The sequence below is a fragment of the Ylistrum balloti genome, unplaced genomic scaffold (assembly GCF_031769215.1).
Source record: "Ylistrum balloti isolate Yb309-2 unplaced genomic scaffold, AGI_CSIRO_Ybal_v1 Utg370386, whole genome shotgun sequence".
NCBI lineage: Eukaryota > Metazoa > Mollusca > Bivalvia > Pectinida > Pectinidae > Ylistrum > Ylistrum balloti.
Window position 1 is genome coordinate 1245351 of NW_026782268.1, and position 23642 is coordinate 1268992.

Consider the following 23642-nt stretch of genomic DNA (forward strand, 5'->3'; position numbering starts at 1 on the left):
GATGAATTTTACCAAGTTTATACATTTTGCCATGGACTAAACATATAACATATTTCCCAGGTTATAAGCCACACAGGTATATAAGCTACAGAGCCGATATTGAACGATTTTTTTCTATTTGATCCACATATAATCCTCATCACAGTCTTCGCAAAAGGGATGAAAAATTGCCAGTCATCCAGACTGGGGTAGTTATTTTTCTGCCAGACTGGAAAAAAATCTGCCAGACCAAAAAATAAACAACAATATTCTCCAAAAAAAACAGCATATTTAACTTTATTCATGCAACACAATTATACACAGATACATTTCTGCTTGCATAGTGATCTTGCATATTTCAGTAGATCCCTATTTCCTTAGACATGTAATAATAGTCTCAAAGTTCATCATTTCATCTTGAAAGTCTAGACATTCAGAGTCATCATTATTATTATTAATGTAACGACGATATGTTAATACATTACATGATGTTCCAAAGCGGAAATGTATTGAAAATGTTTCCAATAATCGAAATTTTATTCTTGTTTTCGTCCGGGAACTTTGCTAACAGCATTTACAAATCGGCTATGATACAAGCAAATTGATTGGATAGGCTGGCATTGCTTAACAAATAAAAAAAGTCGATACATTTCGAAGTTATTATACCGGAAACTTGTCTCTTTCGTACGAAAAACGCTGGCAAAAATAGATACTTGTGCCAAAAACATTTGCCAGTTGACCGGACCGACGACTTGACAAAAGTGCCGGACCGGAGGGAATTTTGCCAGACATGACCGACGGTCCGGAACCTTTCTTACGATATGGTGACCACTATTGTTGATGTTTGATATGCTGTTAACAGATAATGGTAGGCATTTCTTACGAAGCGGTAACTGTTATGTTGACCAAATTTTGTTGATATAACAGACCACAGAAGGCAATTTATCAAAACAATCAGTGAAACATTTAATAAAATTTGCAAATGAATTTATACACAGATAATCCTTTACTATAACAATAAGTGAAAAAAATGTAACATAATTCACTGTTAACGCGAGCGAGAACATCAAGTTTTTGACAGTAACTACATACACAAAACAACCTTGTTTGCAACATTTGTGGTGATGTATTAGGTTTTCGCGTAGTCTAGATCAGCCTGAGTCTTGACACATAGTGTAAACAAGGATACTACATCGATGTATCTGATCGATCAGTGGACTTGAATTAATTTTAAGAGTGTTTAAGTTGATAACCATAATTTATTATGGAATATTCAATAGTTATAACTACAAATTTCACTTGCCCGCCGCACAAGTAGCTGAAACAAATCACTCGCCCGCATGTAGCTTTGACTCGTCTAGACGAGCAGACGGGTGGATTTTTCTAACCCTGCCCTATCTTATCTCGTCGGTGTTGGCCGGCTGAAACACCAAGGTTGAAACATGGGCCATACTGAATCGCCTACACCCAGGTAACACTCCACACCTGCAGGGTGTTTGAGAACATCAGCATTTGACGTGTGTTTTACTTTGTATATAGTTATGTGTATGTAAGTCTAGGGTTATCCAGTGTTTTGTAATTAGGTCTAAGTTTATTCAGGATTGTGTATGTAGGTCTAGGGCTATACAATATCTTGTTTGTTAATACATTATTCAATATCATATAAATATAAGTGTATTCACTGTATCTGAATGAAATCATCCATTATCTGCCCAATCTATGTTCATTTTAATGCTGTTTATGGGTATTTTCTCTATAATAATGGATAAAATTTCCCCGATATTCTCTATGTAAATAATGCTGTCAAATGCTCCCAGATTGCACTCTTTTGTATCAACCTGAAATCCTATTTAAATTTCTGCTGGCTTCATGCACAATGGCTTAGGTTTTCCCCTGGCTTGCTCAAATGCTAAGTCAAGTTTTGGCCCATATTTCTGCAAGAGACATCTTCCCCTAAAGCCTAGATTAATCACTGATCTGACATGTTGATGAAAGGTTTTTAAGCACCTAATATGAAAGTTTTTTTGTTATCTAGTAGCCCGTTACATGAAAACTGTTAGGACAAGATTAACAGTATTTTGTAGTTATTCATTTTGCATATACATATTTTACAACGTCTTTCATAGGGACCAGGTTAAATAATAATGTCATGTTCAACGTCAATCAGCATTAATCAAACAGAGGGTATCACCTAGAACATTGTGTACTCGTCAATCAGCATTAATCAAACAGAGGGTATCACCTAGAACATTGTGTACTCGTCAATCAGCATTAATCAAGCAGGGTATCACCTAGAACATTGTGTACTCGTCAATCAGCATTAATCAAACAGAGGGTATCACCTAGAACATTGTGTACTCGTCAATCAGCATTAATCAAACAGGGGGTATCACCTAGAACATTGTGTACTCGTCAATCAGCATTAATCAAACAGAGGGTATCACCTAGAACATTGTGTACTCGTCAATCAGCATTAATCAAACAGAGGGTATCACCTAGAACAATGTGTACTCGTTAATCAGCATTAATCAAACAGAGGGTATCACCTAGAACATTGTGTACTCGTCAATCAGCATTAAACAAGCAGGGTATCACCTAGAACATTGTGTACTTGTCAATCAGCATTAATCAAACAGAGGGTATCACCTAGAACATTGTGTACTCGTCAATCAGCATTAATCAAACAGAGGGTATCACCTAGAACATTGTGTACTCGTCAATCAGCATTAATCAAACAGAGGGTATCACCTAGAACAATGTGTACTCGTCAATCAGCATTAATCAAACAGAGGGTATCACCTAGAACATTGTGTACTCGTCAATCAGCATTAATCAAACAGGGGGTATCACCTAGAACATTGTGTACTCGTCAATCAGCATTAATCAAACAGAGGGTATCACCTAGAACATTGTGTACTCGTCAATCAGCATTAATCAAACAGAGGGTATCACCTAGAACATTGTGTACTCGTCAATCAGCATTAATCAAACAGAGGGTATCACCTAGAACATTGTGTACTCGTCAATCAGCATTAATCAAACAGAGGGTATCACCTAGAACATTGTGTACTCGTCAATCAGCATTAATCAAACAGAGGGTATCACCTAGAACATTGTGTACTCGTCAATCAGCATTAATCAAACAGAGGGTATCACCTAGAACATTGTGTACTCGTCAATCAGCATTAATCAAACAGAGGGTATCACCTAGAACATTGTGTACTCGTCAATCAGCATTAATCAAACAGAGGGTATCACCTAGAACATTGTGTACTCGTCAATCAGCATTAATCAAACAGAGGGTATCACCTAGAACATTGTGTACTCGTCAATCAGCATTAATCAAACAGAGGGTATCACCTAGAACATTGTGTACTCGTCAATCAGCATTAATCAAACAGAGGGTATCACCTAGAACATTGTGTACTCGTCAATCAGCATTAATCAAGCAGGGTATCACCTAGAACATTGTGTACTCGTCAATCAGCATTAATCAAACAGAGGGTATCACCTAGAACATTGTGTACTCGTCAATCAGCATTAATCAAACAGAGGGTATCACCTAGAACATTGTGTACTCGTCAATCAGCATTAATCAAACAGAGGGTATCACCTAGAACATTGTGTACTCGTCAATCAGCATTAATCAAACAGAGGGTATCACCTAGAACATTGTGTACTCGTCAATCAGCATTAATCAAACAGAGCATTAATCAAACAGAGGGTATCACCTAGAACATTGTGTACTCGTCAAACAGCATTAATCAAACAGAGGGTATCACCTAGAACATTGTGTACTCGTCAATCAGCATTAATCAAACAGAGGGTATCACCTAGAACATTGTGTACTCGTCAATCAGCATTAATCAAACAGAGGGTATCACCTAGAACATTGTGTACTCGTCAATCAGCATTAATCAAACAGAGGGTATCACCTAGAACATTGTGTACTCGTCAATCAGCATTAATCAAACAGAGGGTATCACCTAGAACATTGTGTACTCGTCAATCAGCATTAATCAAACAGAGGGTATCACCTAGAACATTGTGTACTCGTCAATCAGCATTAATCAAACAGAGGGTATCACCTAGAACATTGTGTACTCGTCAATCAGCATTAATCAAACAGAGGGTATCACCTAGAACATTGTGTACTCGTCAATCAGCATTAATCAAACAGAGGGTATCACCTAGAACATTGTGTACTCGTCAATCAGCATTAATCAAACAGAGGGTATCACCTAGAACATTGTGTACTCGTCAATCAGCATTAATCAAACAGAGGGTATCACCTAGAACATTGTGTACTCGTCAATCAGCATTAATCAAACAGAGGGTATCACCTAGAACATTGTGTACTCGTCAATCAGCATTAATCAAACAGAGGGTATCACCTAGAACATTGTGTACTCGTCAATCAGCATTAATCAAACAGAGGGTATCACCTAGAACATTGTGTACTCGTCAATCAGCATTAATCAAACAGAGGGTATCACCTAGAACATTGTGTACTCGTCAATCAGCATTAATCAAACAGAGGGTATCACCTAGAACATTGTGTACTCGTCAATCAGCATTAATCAAACAGAGGGTATCACCTAGAACATTGTGTACTCGTCAATCAGCATTAATCAAACAGAGGGTATCACCTAGAACATTGTGTACTCGTCAATCAGCATTAATCAAACAGAGGGTATCACCTAGAACATTGTGTACTCGTCAATCAGCATTAATCAAACAGAGGGTATCACCTAGAACATTGTGTACTCGTCAATCAGCATTAAAAAATTCCTCTTGTTCCTTGAGTGGCTGTTGCTTTATCAAAGAAAAAATTACATTATCAGCTTTTAATAGTCTTAAGATCTACTCTTGAATGTGTTGACAACAACGTTGAAAGGTCCTCTGTTTTTTTTTTATAGAAATAATAAACATATATAGAAATGTTTTTAGATTGATGGTAACAAAAATCATTGTTTCTTTATTTTATACCTAAAGGCTGCAGAAAGCTGATTCCTGGCAGGGGAAATGACCCAACAAGTATATGGAAGACAAGTCTGACCTTGCTGATAACACGGCCGTTGTCGTATTGTCACAATTGACAGTGTTTTTTCACTAAGCAGACCAACGTATTACATCCTGGTGTTACAAATTATATGGTATGGTAAACAGGCAAATCTGCATACTTTTGTGATGACCATCACCATCTCAGAATTGTATCTTCATTCTACATATGGTTTCAAACATATTTATAGTAAACACAGAAAACACATTTCTAGTACACATGGCAAACACCCAGAAAGGGAATTTCAGAGCACCTCTTGTTACACAAATCAATATATACAGGGAACAGTTTTTGTAAGATTGCCAGCAATTCTGTACCATTGTCTTAGTTGTCATCTGCTTTTTTTGTCTTTTTTTAATTTGGCTCCCAGAGCTAACGATAGATTAGATATGAATACCTGTCTATAAATATTAAGGGTCTGCAGTTTGTGTTATGTATATAATTTTTCATGTACACACTTAATAAATAAATGACGATCCAACACCCCTTATGTAGAACTTTAGGTCAGTGTCTTTGGACGGATCTGTTTAGGATTCAATAACGTCCCTTACTAAAAAACAATAATAGATAAAAAGTAAACTCAACAACATGAAGAATTGTCTACATGTTTTGGCCACATTGTGACCGTCATCAGGACAAAGATTTATCATGATAAAACATCTTAAGTGTAGAAATGCTTTACAAGTTACATTATGACGTCATAGTAAAAATGACGTTGAAACAATTATTATAGTTCTTATTTGTAAACTAGAAAATTCTCTACACGATGTGTACACTATCTGGTTTTGAACGGTGGTTGGCAGTTCCTTCTGTAGATGTGTGGAAATACTACTGAAGCTATCATTTATGGATGATGTTGGGTTCTGGTTAGCATACTGATGGTCACTGTAGGCGTTCACATTGGAGTCTCCATCATCTGAGTTAGAAAGATATAGATCTTATTCTAAGATGTCCACACAAAAAGGTTCTAGATTAGGTTTCTGTAAGTAAGTGCGAGCTGGTGCTATTCTGAATCTGACATTCTCAAGCTTGGAATGGCTGGTAGATTCAATTGGTGGGGTCCAGGGAAGGGGATTCAGGCTGCCTCCTGTGGGGTCCAGGTTATATTTCATTTATTATGTACACACTTTGTAGAAATTTTGGTGATAAAAAATAATCTAAATCCCAAATTTCAGTTATATTGAGATAATTTCATCTCTACAAAAAGTCATGAAAGGATCAAATATATTTCCTAATTTAAAGTACATGTTCAAGTATATTACTCTAGTTCTAGGTTTAAGCTTCCATGGCTTGTTTCCTACCGTTGAACTTTTTATCACCATTCTTCTGTTGACTGTACACAGTATGTAGTGCTTAAGTGATGATTTCTAAAACTTCAACCATTTGACTTTAGGGTAGCTCTGTTCACAATTATGGAGAAAAAGCAGAATGATAAAATGAGATGAAATTGTTGAATTTAGCATGGTGACAAATTAAGAAATTTTACCTGATGATCAGAGTTGAAGCAGATTTTTTTTTATATATGCAAAGGGAGGTAAATCCAATACATAATTTGCAGATTTGATGTTAGAAATATAGAATTTTAAACACCCAAAAAATGATGTGTGGCCTTTCTTATCAATTATTTTACTTTTATATAGAAGACATGCAAAAATTAATGATATGTAAATAACCGATTGCTTGATAAATAAATGAATAAATTTAAAAAAATGATTGCTTAATAAACAAAAAAATAAAAAAAAGTGCTTGCTTGATAAACAATTGAATTGATAACAAACTGATTGCTTGATCAATAAAAGAATGAATAAAAACCTGATTACTTTCCTTATCGGCTATTGTCTTTTATGTTGGACACCTCTTATATAAATATTCTCTAAATTTCATATATTGGACCTAAATAGCTGTCTTTAGTGGTGGGAACTTCTCAAATAAATAGACACAAAATATAACTAGCTCTGCATCCACAATTATCTTGTCTTATATAAATAATCTCAAAAAGACTGATATTGGACCTACATAGCTGTGTCTATTGATGGATACTTCTCACATAAATAGACACAAAATATTACTGGCTTTCTATATCAACAATTATCTTCTATAGCTGTGTCTAGTGATGGATATGTCTCACACAAATATTTACAAACATCTGTGATTGGGCATCTTAATCTGTTATTGTCTGTAGTATTATACACGTCTTACAAAAACGCTGACTAAATATTCTCTAAATGACTGATATTGGAGCTACATAGCTGTGTCTAGTGATGGACACTTCTCACATAAATAGACACAAAAATGTAACTAGCTCTGCATCAACAATTATCTTCTGTGTTGGACACGTCTTATATAAATATTATAAAAACGACTGATATTGGACCTACATAGTTGTGTCTAGTGATGGACACTTCTCACATAAATAGACACAAAATATTACTGGCTTTCTATATCAACAATTATTTTCTATGTTAGACACGTCTTATATAAATATTCTAAAAACGACTAACATTGGACCTACATAGTTGTGTCTAGTGATGGATACTTCTCACATAAATAGACACAAAATATTACTGGCTTTCTATATCAACAATTATCTTCTATGTTAGACACGTCTTATATAAATATTCTAAAAACGACTGACATTGGACCTACATAGCTGTGTCTAGTGATGGATACTTCTCACATAAATAGACACAAAATATTACTGGCTTTCTATATCAACAATTATCTTCTATGTTAGACACGTCTTATATAAATATTATAAAAACGACTAACATTGGACCTACATAGTTGTGTCTAGTGATGGACACTTCTCACATAAATAGACACAAAATATTACTGGCTTTCTATATCAACAGTTACCTACTATATTGGACACGTCTTATATAAATATTCTAAAAACGACTGACATGGGATGTACATAGTTGTGTCTAGTGATGGACACTTCTCACATAAATAGACACAAAATATTACTGGCTTTCTATATCAACAATTATCTTCTGTGTTGGACATGTCTTATGAAGATATTTTCTTAATGTCTTATATTGAACCTCTATAGCTCTGTCTAGTAATGGATATGTCTTACACAAATATTTGCAAACATTTGTTATTGGGCATCTTAATCTACTACTGTCGGTAGTATTGTACACGTCTTACAAAAACACTGACTAAATATTCTCTTAATGACTGATATTGGACCTACATAGCTGTGTCTAGTGATGGACACTTCTCACATAAATAGACACAAAATGTTATTGGCTTTCTATATCAACAATTATCTTCTGTGTTGGACACATCTTATATAAATATTATAAAAACGACTGATATTGGACCTACATAGCTGTGTCTAGTGATGGATACTTCTCACATAAATAGACACAAAATATTATTGGCTTTCTATATCAACAATTATCTTCTATGTTGGACACATCTTATATAAATATTATAAAAATGACTGATATTGGACCTACATAGCTGTGTCTAGTGATGGACACTTCTCACATAAATAGACACAAAAATGTAACTAGCTCTGCATCAACAATTATCTTCTGTGTTGGACACATCTTATATAAATATTATAAAAACGACTGATATTGGACCTACATAGCTGTGTCTAGTGATGGATACTTCTCACATAAATAGACACAAAATATTATTGGCTTTCTATATCAACAATTATCTTCTGTGTTGGACACATCTTATATAAATATTATAAAAACGACTGATATTGGACCTACATATCTGTGTCTAGTGATGGATACTTCTCACATAAATAGGCACAAAATATTATTGGCTTTCTATATCAACAATTATCTTCTGTGTTGGACACATCTTATATAAATATTATAAAAACGACTGATATTGGACATACATATCTGTGTCTAGTGATGGATACTTCTCACATAAATGGACACAAAATATAACTTGCTGTCTATATCAATAATTATCTTCTATATTTCACATGTCTTATATAGATATTCTCTAAAGGACTGATATTGGACCTCTATAGCTGTGTCTAGTGATGGATATGTCTTACACAAATATTTACAAACATCTGTGATTGGGCATCTTAATCTACTACTGTCTGTAGTATTGTACACGTCTTGCAAAAACATTGACTAAATATCTTGCAGAACTTTTCACAAATTATCTAAGAATGGCACTCTTTATTTTCATCTTTTATGTTGGTGCATTTTAGAAATGCACATGAATTCAAGTTTTTTATCTACTGAACTGATGACTTTTTATTCATTACATCTGTCCTCACATATGTTCATTCTCATTTTTACACTTAAGTGTAGTTTCATTTTACACTGAATGAAATATACCACAGTTTGCTGTCTCTGTAAAGAGATGGGACATGCTTGGTTGTTTGTGATTGTCATGTACTAACTGTAATAATTATCACACATGGTAACTTTCTCTTTTCTCTCGACAAACACTCCCGTGTTTAGGATGTTGATAATACAATCTGTGCCTGATGATGATTAAGTTCTATTAACCCTTCCTAATTCCTTCTACAGTCAGAGCAAGTAGCATCTTCTAAGGCTTGTTTAGTGATCATCTTTGGCTATGATGTTTGATCTCTGACATTTTTTCTTTCTAAAATTAGTTTTATTTTTTCAATATTTCAAAAAGTTCAGTATTTTTTGTGTTCATCAGTGAAACCTGCAAATTAAATTTTTTTTAAAATAAAGTTTTTTGGTACTTCTATATACAGGATGAAAGTACTTTTTTTCACAACTCATTAAGACATGCAAAATAAGTGGGATTCACAACATATTGTACTAAATACAAATTATTGATACTACAGGTGTTTATATCTTAGCATGTCTTTTCTTGTTCTGTTATTCAATATGGAAGTATGTTATGCCTCATCAAATCATACATTGAGTAATGAAAACATTTTATCAAGTTTAAGGTCCAAAAACTATTGACCAGTGACAGGGGTTGAGGTCAAACACTTGAGTCACAAAAATGTGTTGAAGTCAATTTTTGTTCAATTAATCAAACACAGTGAATAAAATATGGTGCTAATATTGTACGTATATGCTGTGAAGAAATAGTAAATGAAAACTTGAACTCCAGCATTTAGCTTACTTTGAAAAACATGTGTTTGCTTTTACATATAACTTTTAACTATCTTTATGCAGAAAATATTCTTTGTTTGCTTTGCTTATATAATTTACTTTGTGTGCTTGATTTCAATGGTAGGATCATTCCAAACAGACCAGCATCTGAATAGGTGTGATGAAAGAGCACATCAACCAGGAATCAAATAGCACTTTCTGACCTGCAGATGTGTTTCATACCCAAGTTGATTTGGGGGTATTTTTGTGTAAATTAAGATTTTCTAGTTAATCAATGATTTCCAGACAATTATTTGGGGTCTGCATAATGTTTGAAATGATCAAGAATGATTGAAATCAATCACCCTCATAGTTTGTAGTGTAATCACCATTCCTTGATATATGCAGACATCATGACTTATCTGCTTAGCTTAATCTCCTGCTGAAACTCTAACAGAACTGGTATATGCATTTGTTTGTAGATTAAGAATCAGTCTTTAAAATATACATATTTTTGTTATCTTGTCTTTTTAATATATTTGTCAGATAGAGTTTTGAAATTTTTTGTCAGTTTGAGTTTGAAATGAAGTTTGGATACTTAGAAGCTATTGGGGAAAGATCCTCAACTAATGCTTGAAATTATGAACTTTTTAGATTCTTTTTTAACGAGGTAGAAGAAATATTTCAAAGAATTTGTGTGACTATTTTCTTAGCTTTTAATTTTTAACATGGTGTTGATGTGTATAACTGTCTTGAATAAAACTGGTTTAAAACAGCTGGAATTCGTGAAATGTCTGTACCTGATGCATGTCATTGTCTTCTAGACCTCTACAATGATAAAATTGCATGTGTAACATAAACTCTGGGTTTAAACCCACAAGCTGGAAATGATACTGCAACTCAAGATTTGATCCATAATGTTGAATATACTCAAAGAAAATAATGGCTACCGGGTATAAATACACTTTCTTTTATTGGTTGACCTTGAACTGCTGTCAATATTATTTCTTCTCTATTGTGTAGATATCTGAATTACGCGATGATATCAGTAATTAAAAGAAAACTTATTTTAAAGTTTATGATCTATCCAGACATTAAAATCAACAGAACAGGGACTTGGTATAATACAATGTCCAGGTGGCGTTAAGTACCAGATTCAAGTGTCCCTGAAACCACAGCCAAACAATAAGTTATGCATTGTGACACAACTGTGACACAAGACAGAAAATTTCAATATTCACATTTATTATGCTGTTATTGATATTTACATTTTCTGTTGTCTATATGCTCATCATTTTCAATTGTAACATCTGGTGCATATTTTGAGAGAAAAGAATGCAAATTACTTGCATATATTCATGTTCATAACTTAAGTAGTCTGTTTTGGTAAATTTTAGGGTTCATGGAAATTACTGTTGAAGTCAGCTGAATGGGCGGATGTGTTTTTTTTAAAAAGAATAGGATCGAAGAACTTGAAGTACTGAAGGCCTTATTTCAAGAATTAAAGAATTGCAACAGGACATTAAAATATAACGTTATATTTGAATTATATCCTGACAATCTTGAGTATACTTCTCTACAGCTGTGCGCAACGGTATGTGTTTGAGTGCAAAAATACCCAACGTCCTTAAAGCCTGCCAATTTGAAGTATGTGGAGGGGGCATTGTCTTAAAACGTTAAATTTTTATAAGTGGACTATTCAAATCGCCCTGCGTTTGTGGCCCATTGTCTATCCGTTCGCCTGTAAACAACTTTTGTTATTACTATTTCTTGAGGAATACTGAATGGATCTTTCTCAAATTGCATATTTAGATTCCCCTTGGTCCCTTGTTGTGTCCGTTAGACTATGGGACTGATAAAAAATATGGCCGACAGGCGGCCATCTTGAATGTTTTTATTGAAGTTTGTATATGCTATGTCTTGAAAAGTACTGTATAAATCTTTCTCAAATTTCACGTATAGATTCCTTTTGGTCCCTAGGTGTGCCCATGTAATTTTGGGACTGATCAGTAGTACAAATTGGCTGGCAGGTGGCCATCTTGGATTTTGACTTTTGAAAGTTTGTTATCGAAATTTCTCCAGAACTACTGAATGGATCTTTATTAAATTTGATGTAGATTTCCCTTGGTCCCTTTTTGTGCCTATTTGATTTTGGGTTCTGATCAGAAAAACAAAACGGCCAAAAGATGGCAATCTTTGATTTTGACGTCGAAAGTTTGTTCTTGTTTTTTTTTAGAGAACTACTGTATACATCTTTCTCAAATTTTATGTTTAGGTTCCTTTTGGTACCTAGTTTTGCCTGCTTGAGTTTGGGACTGATCAGAAAAACAAAATGGCTGACAGCCAGCAATCTTCGATTTTTTCAATGAAAATTGATGGTAGTGGACTGGTATCCTTGATTTAAATAACTATTTTACATTTTTCCTTGAAGCGTGACATGTTACAGCAATCAAAATTGTCAGGGTGCGATGTCAAGCAGGTTAATAGTACATGTGATACGGCTCGAAAAAATGGCCGTTCCGAAAAACATAACGATTTGGAACAGTGTCCAGACGGTACACTCCCTATTTCGTCATTATGCCGAACCCCCACCCCCCACATATAAGCCGCACGCCGGACGGCCGAGGAAAAAACAGCGGCTATTGGTTATTGTAAAGAAAATGCGGAATTTGATGTGTAAATTGTCTATTTTAATGAGTTTTTGTTACGCAAAACCAACATCAGGATGCAATTATGTACACTTATTATATCAGTGGATATTCAATTGTAGAACAGTGATTAAGTCTGAATAAACAAAGTAACGAACTTTCAGAACACATTATTTACAAGTGAATCAATGAAACATGTATATTTCAATGTCTGTTTACTTATTGATGAATAAACAATTTTGATCAAGTATCTAAAAATGGCAACGAATAAATGTACATTCTCATTCTTATTAAATATATAATTGAAACAAGTGACTTATCAAATCACTGAAAGAAGAGTAGATAGTTTATGTTATTTTCAGTACTATAATATAAAGCCTGGTCATATGATTCACCGTTCCCTTTACCATGTAAATGGTTCAACGCTCCATGTTGGTTTGTGAGATTCTCAGGAAGCTGAGGAACGCACCGGGTTTTGTAGAAGACACTTTACAGTTGCTCTGAATGGCATGCAGTGGGCCTCCCAAGCTCTTGTTCATCAGTGAGGAAGCTCCAGCTTGCTTACAAGAATTTCCTACCCCAAAGTGATCCTGTTAGTTGAATAAGCGATACATCCATAAAGGAAATAAAAAATTAAAATAATAATAATTGAACACCAAAATGATTAAAACAAATAGTATTTAGTATGATACTTATTTAGCAGAACGATGATTCAGTGCAATGTGATGGTGAGATATTTATATTTTACCCAAATCGGACATGCCCCGAAGCTGATCTCACATCGTTTCCATAATTTGTGAATTTAAGTACACATTGGTACATTCTCATGTTATTTATCCTTCATTTCATGCATTAAGCCAATGACAAAATGAAAAGATAACACCTTAATTTAACATTTTTGGAGTAAAAGTATGAAAAATAAAGCGTCAGAACGCGGAAATAAACAAGATATCGTGTTTACAAAGAAAAGACAGGTATCGTATTGTTTTATAGTTAAAGGCAGGTAGGGAATTTACTTTGGGGTAACACGAATAAAAAAGGAAAAAGAGATCCATTAGGAACCATGACAAGCACCCTTGTTGGATTTTATTTGTTTTTCGTTCCTTTCTCTTACTCGGTTATTCCTAATTATCATATAGAGTTGAAAGTGTATTCCCTTCTGTATATAGCGATAATAATCTTTAATTTCTTAATTCAAGATTGTTGCCTTGCGGCCATTTTGGTGTACTGATCAGTCCCAAAATTAAAATGACCCAACAAATGACTAAGAGGGGCCTAAAAACAAAATTTGAGAAAGAACCATTCAGTTTTTCTTGAAAAAATAATAACACTCTTTTATTGTCAAAATCCATGATGACCACCCGTCAGCCACTTCGTTTATCTGACCAAGCGTAATAACATGAACACAAAGGAATAAGGGAAACCTATATACTAGAATCAAATCTGGGAAAGATTGATAAAGTATTTTGAAGAAATGGGGATAACAACGGACCAACGGGTACCTACATATGAAAGATCTATACACCACTTCTCCAAATATAAAGGTAACAAGTTATGACTATCCGAAACCATACACCCATAGCATTTCAAGAAATAGCGATAACAAAATGTTAATATCAAAATGAAAAAAAAATCTATTTGTCTGCCATTTTTTTCTTCAGAAGAGTCCAAAAATGGGACATGTACAATTGGTAGCAAAGGACCAAACGAAATTTACATATAGAATTCCAGAATTATTCATCTGAAACTTTTCAAAATATATTGATAACATACTGCTAATGTCAAAATCTAAGTCGGTTTCGTGTCGGCCAGTTTTTTTTTTATGCACGGGGACCATGAGGCATCGTCAATACGAAATTTGAGAACGATCTATCAATACCATTTCAAGTAATAGCGAACTGGCATAATCCAAGTTGGTTCCCTGTCGGCCAGATTTTTGTTTTTGTTTTTTGTTTGTCTTTTTTCAAAAAAGTCCCAGTTTCACGGTTTAGTTAGTTTTTATTTTATCTAACACTCTTTTGTTAAGTTGACCAAAAATGTATCTAAGTTTGTGAAACAAGAAAGCTGTGAAATAAACAACTGCCCCAAACATCATTCCCACCACCAGCAGTATGTCCAGAAGGTAGTACTGGTACCATGGCATGTCTGATGAGTACGAGTGGACAAACTTATCTCCATATCGGATAATATGATCTATCCAATAGGAAGCCCGCTGTAGTGGAGTATCAGATCGACTATGGAATACCTGCGAAGCGTTCCTTATATTGTATTGGAAGTTTTTCTGGGTAATAACCGTTTCTAAAGCTACTTCGATATCGTTGACAGTAAACGAGCAGAAATTTAGTACAAATCCATAACCTTTCTCTTTCATACGTTCACAGTTGTAGTATTGGTCATGACAAAGCGGAAATCCTATCATTGGAACGCCATGATACAAAGCTTCAAATTGACTGTGTTTTCCACAATGTGTCATGAAGGCGATTATCTTTGGGTGACCTAATAGGTCATTCTGTGGTATCCACGGTGAAACCATGACATTGTCCTCTCTGTACTCTGAAACGCTATGTTTTATGATAAAATGTATTTCAGGGCGTCTTTTGAAAGCTCTTATGAAAGTGTTTATACGTTCGTTTGGGAAACCATTGAACCCAGCTCCTAATGACACGATTACAGCACCGTCGACACTGGAATCCAAGAATTCCTGAAATATTTCAGGTAAAGGTTCAGATGGCTTGGTATTCATACCTCCAACAAACGCGACATGCGGCAAGGACGGTTGGGGATAGTCGATGAGAAAATCCAACGTTATCAAATGAAAAGACGCTTTCGACATCAGTTGATTTCCAGTTATTGGTGAACCACCTGACACATACTTGGCTACATTTGTGATTGGCAACAGGTAGCTTGGCGCCAGCTCCAATACAATCGATGTAAACACACTCTGCATCCTTTCGAGGAAATCCAGTTTGTCGCCTATGACTAAACGTCGATGTGGCGATATCGATGCCGGAGAAAAAGGAATCCGCATTCTTACAGGATCATAATTAATTCCAAAATTTATATACGGCAACCCAAGCTTATAAGCAAGTGACGCAAAGCATTCTGCTATGGGCACGTTGTCCACTATAGCCAAGTCAAAGTTTCTGTTTTTGAGATGTTTCAAAAGTTCTGCTTCATTATGGAAATCATTGCAAAATGTTACTAAATCAAATAGCCCCAGAACGTTTATGATTCCAGCTTCTTTTAAAACACATATTTCTCTGGCTACTTTTGCATTTTTACCAACAAAGTCTGCCTCATCTAGAACACTTGAAATAACGATGTCGACTGCCGGACCAAACTGGAGTTTCACATCGTTGGCTACCATAGTTGTGGTGATGACTGTGGCGGTGTGGTTATACGTTTGCGTCACCGAGTCGAGTAATTGGATCAGACTACGGGTGTGGCTAATCGTTGGAAATGAGATCACCAGGATGTGTTCACTATGGACTGGATACACATATGGCATGATAAGGACACACGATGTAAAAATCTGGAGAAACATTGGCCTGTAAAATAGAATAGCAGAAATTGGATTCATGATAATGGAAACAATAATGGCTAATGTAAAAGGTTTTCCTTTTGTTGGTCCAAAGTTTTGTACTTTCATGAAATAATTGATGCAAAAACGGTGTACTTTTTTTACGGACTTCATGAAAGAGATCGTACATATATCTGTTTTATTTTCAATACGTATCTTTTCAGGATTTTCTCCAAATAACGAAAATTAGAATTCTCGAAAACTAAAATCATTGCAGAATTTTTTTCCGATCCGATTCCTTATAGATACAAGTGTTAGAATAAATAAGTCTTTAACATCAATATTAACTGAGTCCACTATGATATTGTGTGAGGACATTTAAAGTGGTTAAATAAACCTAAAAAAAAAAAAAAAACTGAATGCGATCCTCTTGGTCGCTAGAACGCTTTGATTGGATAAAAAGTGACATTGACCAACAAAATATCTTTTCAAGCTGTCTTGTGGAAGTAAACGTATACTCAAATTTTACGTAATTCAAATTAAACCAAAAAGCATATAACAGCACGTCTGGTTTATTTTTTACCTGGTTACGGGTATAAAGCTCGGAAACCTTCACCACTTTCCGTAAAAGAGAAAGTCTCTTTCATTGAAGGTGGCGTGAAACTTTATTTGCGTTACCCTGTCTATAATTGTACTGCAACTGCATTTTTTATGTACACGCTTTTGCGATGTTTGTTTCAATTTTATTATATTTGGAAGTTTATGAAATTTCCTTTAAAATGATGTATACGCAACTTGAATGAATATGTAAAATATGGGAATTCAGAACAATTTGACATATTACAGTACTTTGGAAGTTTATGAAATTTCCTTTAAAATGATGTATACGCAACTTGAATGAATATGTAAAATATGGGAATTCAGAACAATTTGACATATTACAGTACATATCTCTGCATAAGGCAAAACAAGGTATCCCTGCCTGAAAACGGGATGGAGATTTTGTTAACATCTAATTAACCAACATTACATTGTCGTTGAATTCTCGACTACCGCATATTGATCAGGTAATGGTTTATACCAGTGTACCAGGTATAAGTGTTGTTTGTGCGTATCATGAGACTTTTATCATTATAATACAACAATCTGTCAGAACATCTATGCTGTTTACATTTTGGAAATGAAACAATCTTTCCTGAACTTTCAAGTGCCGAGTTTCTGCTGAACATATTGACAGACAGACAATGTGGTTCCTTTTTTGTGAGATAAAAAGAAAAAGAAAAATGAAAATTGATCAGGATCTGTCAAAGTAACGAAGAGTTTTTTCATATTCAGGAAACATACATACTTGTCCAGCACGGAGATTTTGTTAGTTTTTTCCCACGTATCGAAAGATCGGGGCAAAGTGTTTTTGTGCTGCCTTTTTGTCTGTCTGTTTGTTTGTTAGTTGCCAAATTTAACCTTGCCTATAACCCTTGCATTGCAATTCATATTTGACATGTGTGTTCCTTGTGACATGACACCACAATGAAGACGCAACTGTTTCACCAAGTGTGCAATACAAAATGTAATGTACAATCCAAAATCGGTAACACATATTTACACTTGTATTTGTTTCTGTTTTGCCGAAATAGCAAAATGCAAATCGCCGAGATAAATTTAAATTCTATTTATTATTTACTATAATCCTGGCCTGGGTTTTTGGGCAGAGACCAACTCTGGCGCGCACTCGTCATTTATGACATAAATGAACAGTTGGCGGCTATTGTTAAAGAAAGTTGGCACATTGATGTTAATATGGAGTTATGGTATCAGACGTAACATCATCAAAAGACATTATATGTGAACATGGTCATGGTCACTCTATATCGCGAATATCTTAGAATCTGCAAATTTCGGCATAGTTATTATTCCCATTAGTAACGAGAGGACAGTTCAACTGGAAAGGGGACAGTCTACCAATTCGTCATGTCAACTTGATAAAATGGTCAATATCGTTTATGAAACAATCTTTAGAAAAATAAAGTATGTTTTCTTAAAGGTGATGTATGTGTAACTAAGTTCTGCGGTCATCAGAACATCAAAATAGCAAAATAAAGAAAATATTATGTCCAGTTTTCCCTCGTGCGTGTTACAACTCTTGTCATATAATATTGTTATGCTGTTAATGAATTGACTGGATTATCTCCCTTAGTATAACTTTTCTGTGTTCCATATTTAGCATTTTTTCCGTAATTGATCTAGCCGTGATTTAGTATGTCTGATTTTAGTATCTTGTTCCGTGTCGTATCTAACCGTGTTTTAGCAGACCCCAATCTTTAATCAAATGCGAACACGTATGCGGCACTACATGTTTCCAGTTTTTGTATTGTTTTAATTCCACGTGTATTCGTTTAGATCAGGATGTTTTTTTTTATTAATCTATCGATAGGTCGAAAGTTCACGATCTGTTCTGCAAAAAAGTTATAGAGAACCATGTTTCTAACCAATTGGAATTTTCATACACAATACCATAAAGCGTTCTCTATGAAACGAGCCAAAACATTAGGCTTAGGAAAAGCATTGTAATGTTATATATTTCTAGTGGGACTCAGGTTTCGGACAATGATATCAATTTTTTTTAGTATTTTTTAAACTGAATAGCAAGATATGTGCCATCGTGATTGGTTACAGACATGAGCTTATTAATGAATCGATATAGTATGAAAAAAGGAAAAGCCAAAAACTAACTAATTACCGTTGACACACTTGGCGACTTATATTAAATAAATGAAAAAGTACTTACCTATCCATTTAAGAATTTTCAGAAATATGACCGTGACTGATGTTTTGTATTCAAATATGAACACAGAACTGGCATGAACAGACGTCTCCTGGAGACCTTTATCTTCAAAAAGGTCACTTTCTACTAAAACTAAATAATTCATATATATGTATTTTTCAGTTGACAGCTTTATGTACCTAGAATTTAATTTTCATAACAGATGTTCTGTGAATAAAGAATGCGTGGAATGTCATTAATATTCATACTGTAAGATATTTATTTTGACAAGGAGTATGTAAATGCAGATTTAGATAATATTTTTGTATAAATTTAAACTACAATTATGGATAGCACACATGTTTGGCATTAAATAGTCAGTGAGATATACAAATAACAATTCTTGTAACTTATAACACCAATAAGGTTTAATACCACAAATAAGTCACTTGCACAATAACACATGCTTTTACCACGGCAGGGTGGAAACAGGAGGGAGAACAATAAGCATGGTGTGCATGGAGTTAGTTCCGGTCCAGGGGTTCCGGAATACCATATACATGTACATATACAACACAAACACTGTGCAACATAATTATGTTTGAGCTTCCCTTTTTTCTTGAAATAAAATATTAAAGTCTTTTAGAGTTCAATGAATTCTTGTGTTAAGTTTCAAGAACACAGTGTCTAGGCCTAGTATCCGTTTACCTAACGGTAGCTGATACACAGTTTTTAGAGCACAAGATACATTATGTATTTATCTAACAGTCGTTTGTATAAAGTTTTTGTTTGAAACACAGTACCGGATATATATTATCCGTTTATCTAACGGTATTGCACATTGCCTATATGGTAAAGACGACAATTAAGTAAGCTTCATAATATCTATTTAAAGTGCGTATATATATGCATCGATATTTTTCTAGCATTGCTGCTGTCACGTATATCTATTAGTAAAGTGTTCATTTCATTATATACAGTATACGTGATATATGTATATCTGAAGATTAGAACGATATTATTTTTTCTAAAACTCTTTTATTTCCGTCGTTGAATTATTCATGATTCGAAAATAAAATAGCAATGAAAATAAACACACCGACTAGTTAATGTTATTGTCAGAATGAATGAAATCCATTGTCAGGAAAAAGCAACTGGATTAACACAGATTCGTAAGAGAGAAAATGTTTCGAATCAGAAAAGATTTAGAAGGTACTGTTAAAGACAAACAAGTTGATACAACGTTAGAATTAGGTCAAGTAGAGCACAACAATAAATTTAACTGCATCGTACAGCTGTTTCGTCTTCTAGGTCTCGTCAGTGCATGGTGCTAAGGGTCTAAATTTTAAACCTAAAAGAAATTTAACTCAAGTGATAAAAAAAATGTAAAAAATCTCGATAGAGAGGTGTCTTAATTTTAGAAGAACGTCATGTACTCGTATATTTGAATAATCTTGAACGTGCCACTATTCCGATGAATTAAGACGTAGCATGTCAGGTTGCGTTAAATCTCGGAGACTATTAGTCAAGCAGCAATATCTACCGCTTACGATTTGAAAATTGTACAAAAGACACGCAAGTGAATGTATGCAAGAGCAGTACTCGGTATAAATTGATCTTCTCTTTTACGATAAACAATCAATGTTTGTAACAAATTACTAAAACAATGCAGGTACTCATCTATATCCTCGTACAATTTATTACAATATACATCTTCTGTACTTTAAAAGAAAATATCTTCGTAGAGCCCAATTTTCGAAGTTTTACGTGGATCATTGATTTTCCAGGGTGAATTTTGATCAATTTAAACAGCCCATGGACATATGACTTTGTGGAATATGAGTACCAAAAATTTCAACGATAATGAAACTATCATGAAAATAGATTATTTAACAGTTTGCCGCTAAATTACTCGTTAGTATGCCCGATGGTTGCGTTGTTACACACATTGTTCTCATTTAGGAACGCGACATTACTTATTTAGATTGTCTTAACATAGCGGTTGTTGTCGATGAATCATTGTAAATTTTCTATTTTTGGATAGAAATATTTCTGCATTTCCAAATGACGTATTTTATTTGCGATAGTTGATTTGGATTGACCAAGATTTACATAACGGGTGTTGAAGATGAAGCAGAAGACGCTTACTTTTCCGGAACACATGTCTTAGTTTTTCCTCCCACTTTTTCAGGCGTCTGCTTGTAAATCATATTTTGCCCTGGCTTTGTTAAATTAGAGTTTGTATTTAGTTTCTGTTGTAACGTCGGTATGTTCTATGTTATTTTTTATATGATATCATAATAATGAAAAAAGAAATTAGATGTGTCTGTAAAAACTACTTATCGGTAGAATTTCAACAATTGTAAAGATACAATGATTTTTTTTTCAAAATAAATGTACACATCGCTACAAATGTTAACATAATTCGAGGGAAACTGTTTCTCATTTTTAAACTGTCACGTGGTATGTTCTTGTTCGAGATTTCCATTTTCAGGCAGTAGAAGGTTTAAATCTTCATAAGTGCTTGACATTTTGTTGTAGTCGACAGCATTTGGAAGGTCTCGTGCAGATACCAAAACCTTCATGGAAAATCTTTTCTCCTTCAAAATTGACCAGAGCGATACACTTTGGTTTATTTGATAATTATTACAAATGATTGTTATATATAATTTCTCTTTATTAAGCTATTAAGTTAAAATTAAGTATAAATTGAAATATTATTCAAAACACAAATAGGAGTCTTATGAAATGTTATTGGTTTCAATGACTTTAACTTACCAACAGAAATAAACAAGAAAACAAACGCACACGAGTCTTATTTTGTAATATATGAAAATATATATACTCATACATAACTAAGTAGCAGTATAAACAAACAAGCAGTATAACAACAACATATCACAATATGATTCCACATTGCCTTAAAACAATATCTCCAAGTAGAAGCTTAATGGTCAGCTACGGAGTTGCGATACAGCAGATTAAAGGAATCTTGCATTTTTCTCATGGACAGGAAATTCTCAGAACCAGTGAGCAAGCATTGTTCTGTATTATCTAAGACGGTTTTAAGATTTTCGTGTCCGTGGAGCACAATCATGTCTTACTATTTCTCCCACACTTGCAACATGCTTATTAACACAACAGACGTTTAATACTTGCGTTCATGGAAAACGATTCTGATAATTAAAAGCCATAACATATACAGAATGGATAAAAGAAAACGGTTAATAAAAACACTAATATCAAATATATTTTAAGCCATACAGAACATTATTTTGATATAGTTAAATTCTAAAAGTATGAAATTTTATTTTTAAAATATTCAGCTTTGACATAAAAGTTATGTTTCTTCAATGTCAGATGTAGTTTACAATCTAAATCTTTCAAAATTTCAAAAGTTTTAAAATTTCGAAAAAAAATGCGATATTATTTCTTTCGTCATCTATCAATCATTTGACTTTATATAGGAGGACAAACAGCATAAAACCTTGAACTTTAAACCATTTATGTATTACACTGGACGATAAGGACGAAAGCTAAAGCTACATCGAATGTTTTGTGTACAACATACTTGCTTTATATCAAGAGCCTTAACTTTAAGAGTGTGACAACTTGATACACACATTCCAAAGACATTTAAGTATGTAAACTTGAAAATATGCGTGATAAACCGTTCTCAAGACAACACATATATTGCCAAGTGCAAGAGGCAGGCGACAATCAGGACTTATCTTTAACAATACGTGAAGATGTATGAGGTTTGTTCAAAACCTTACATTTCAAAATGATGAATTATTTTTTAGCTCACTTGAGTCTATTCAATGGTGTCGTCCGTCGACCGTTCGTCAACTTTTCAACATAAACGACTTTTCTGAGTAGTATTTACCCAAAGACCAAGGGTACTGCTATTTTGCCAATGACTGGCACAACAAATCACAAAATACAAAACAGCTCTCAAATTAATCACATGACCAATATTTTTGGGTCACGGTATACATGCTGTAGCATGTTTTGGAAACGTTAATTTTGCAGAAATGGAAATTTACAGAACAAGTCAATCACATTAGCTCTTTTGTTCTATTGGTCTTGTTTTCATGGTATCATTTTCGCATCTGTATTACATCCACATAAAACCCATGAAAATGACTATGTAAGTATTTCAGCAACACAAATAACAAATATCATGGAGTATTTATAACGAAGGTCTCTGTAAGTAAACATTCCGTCGTTAAATCTTACATATTTCTGCACAATGTTGATAATAATAACAACAAAAGGTGTAAAAAAAACCTGCACCATTTTTTGCATTACATCCTATTATAGTAGAAAATGTTCAAATTGATGAAAGAAGATAATATAAACAAACAAACAAACAAAAAAAAAAAAAAAAAAAAAATTAGACGCTAATGGAAATTTGTCATGACGTAGGTTTCATCACATTGGTCCACTTGAATGGCAATATCTCAGTATCTCTTCCTGTGGAGTCCTGTATATAAAATTCGATGTCCACTATTTCTGAAACAGAAAAAAAAATATATAAAGATTATTGTTTGTGACGTATCGTTCGAAATATTTGCGGGGCTTTTTATATCGCGATAAGCTAAGATTC

The 23642-nt window shown here is 34.1% G+C and overlaps 1 protein-coding gene across 1 annotated transcript; it reads right to left on the minus strand.

The window, feature by feature from the left end:
- Positions 1 to 14739: 14739 nt before the first annotated feature.
- Positions 14740 to 16260, minus strand: LOC132554156 (UDP-glucuronosyltransferase 2A3-like). The gene has a single exon (XM_060218458.1). It carries the CDS (start codon positions 16258 to 16260, stop codon positions 14740 to 14742), a length of 1521 nt encoding a protein of 506 aa, XP_060074441.1.
- Positions 16261 to 23642: the final 7382 nt, after the last annotated feature.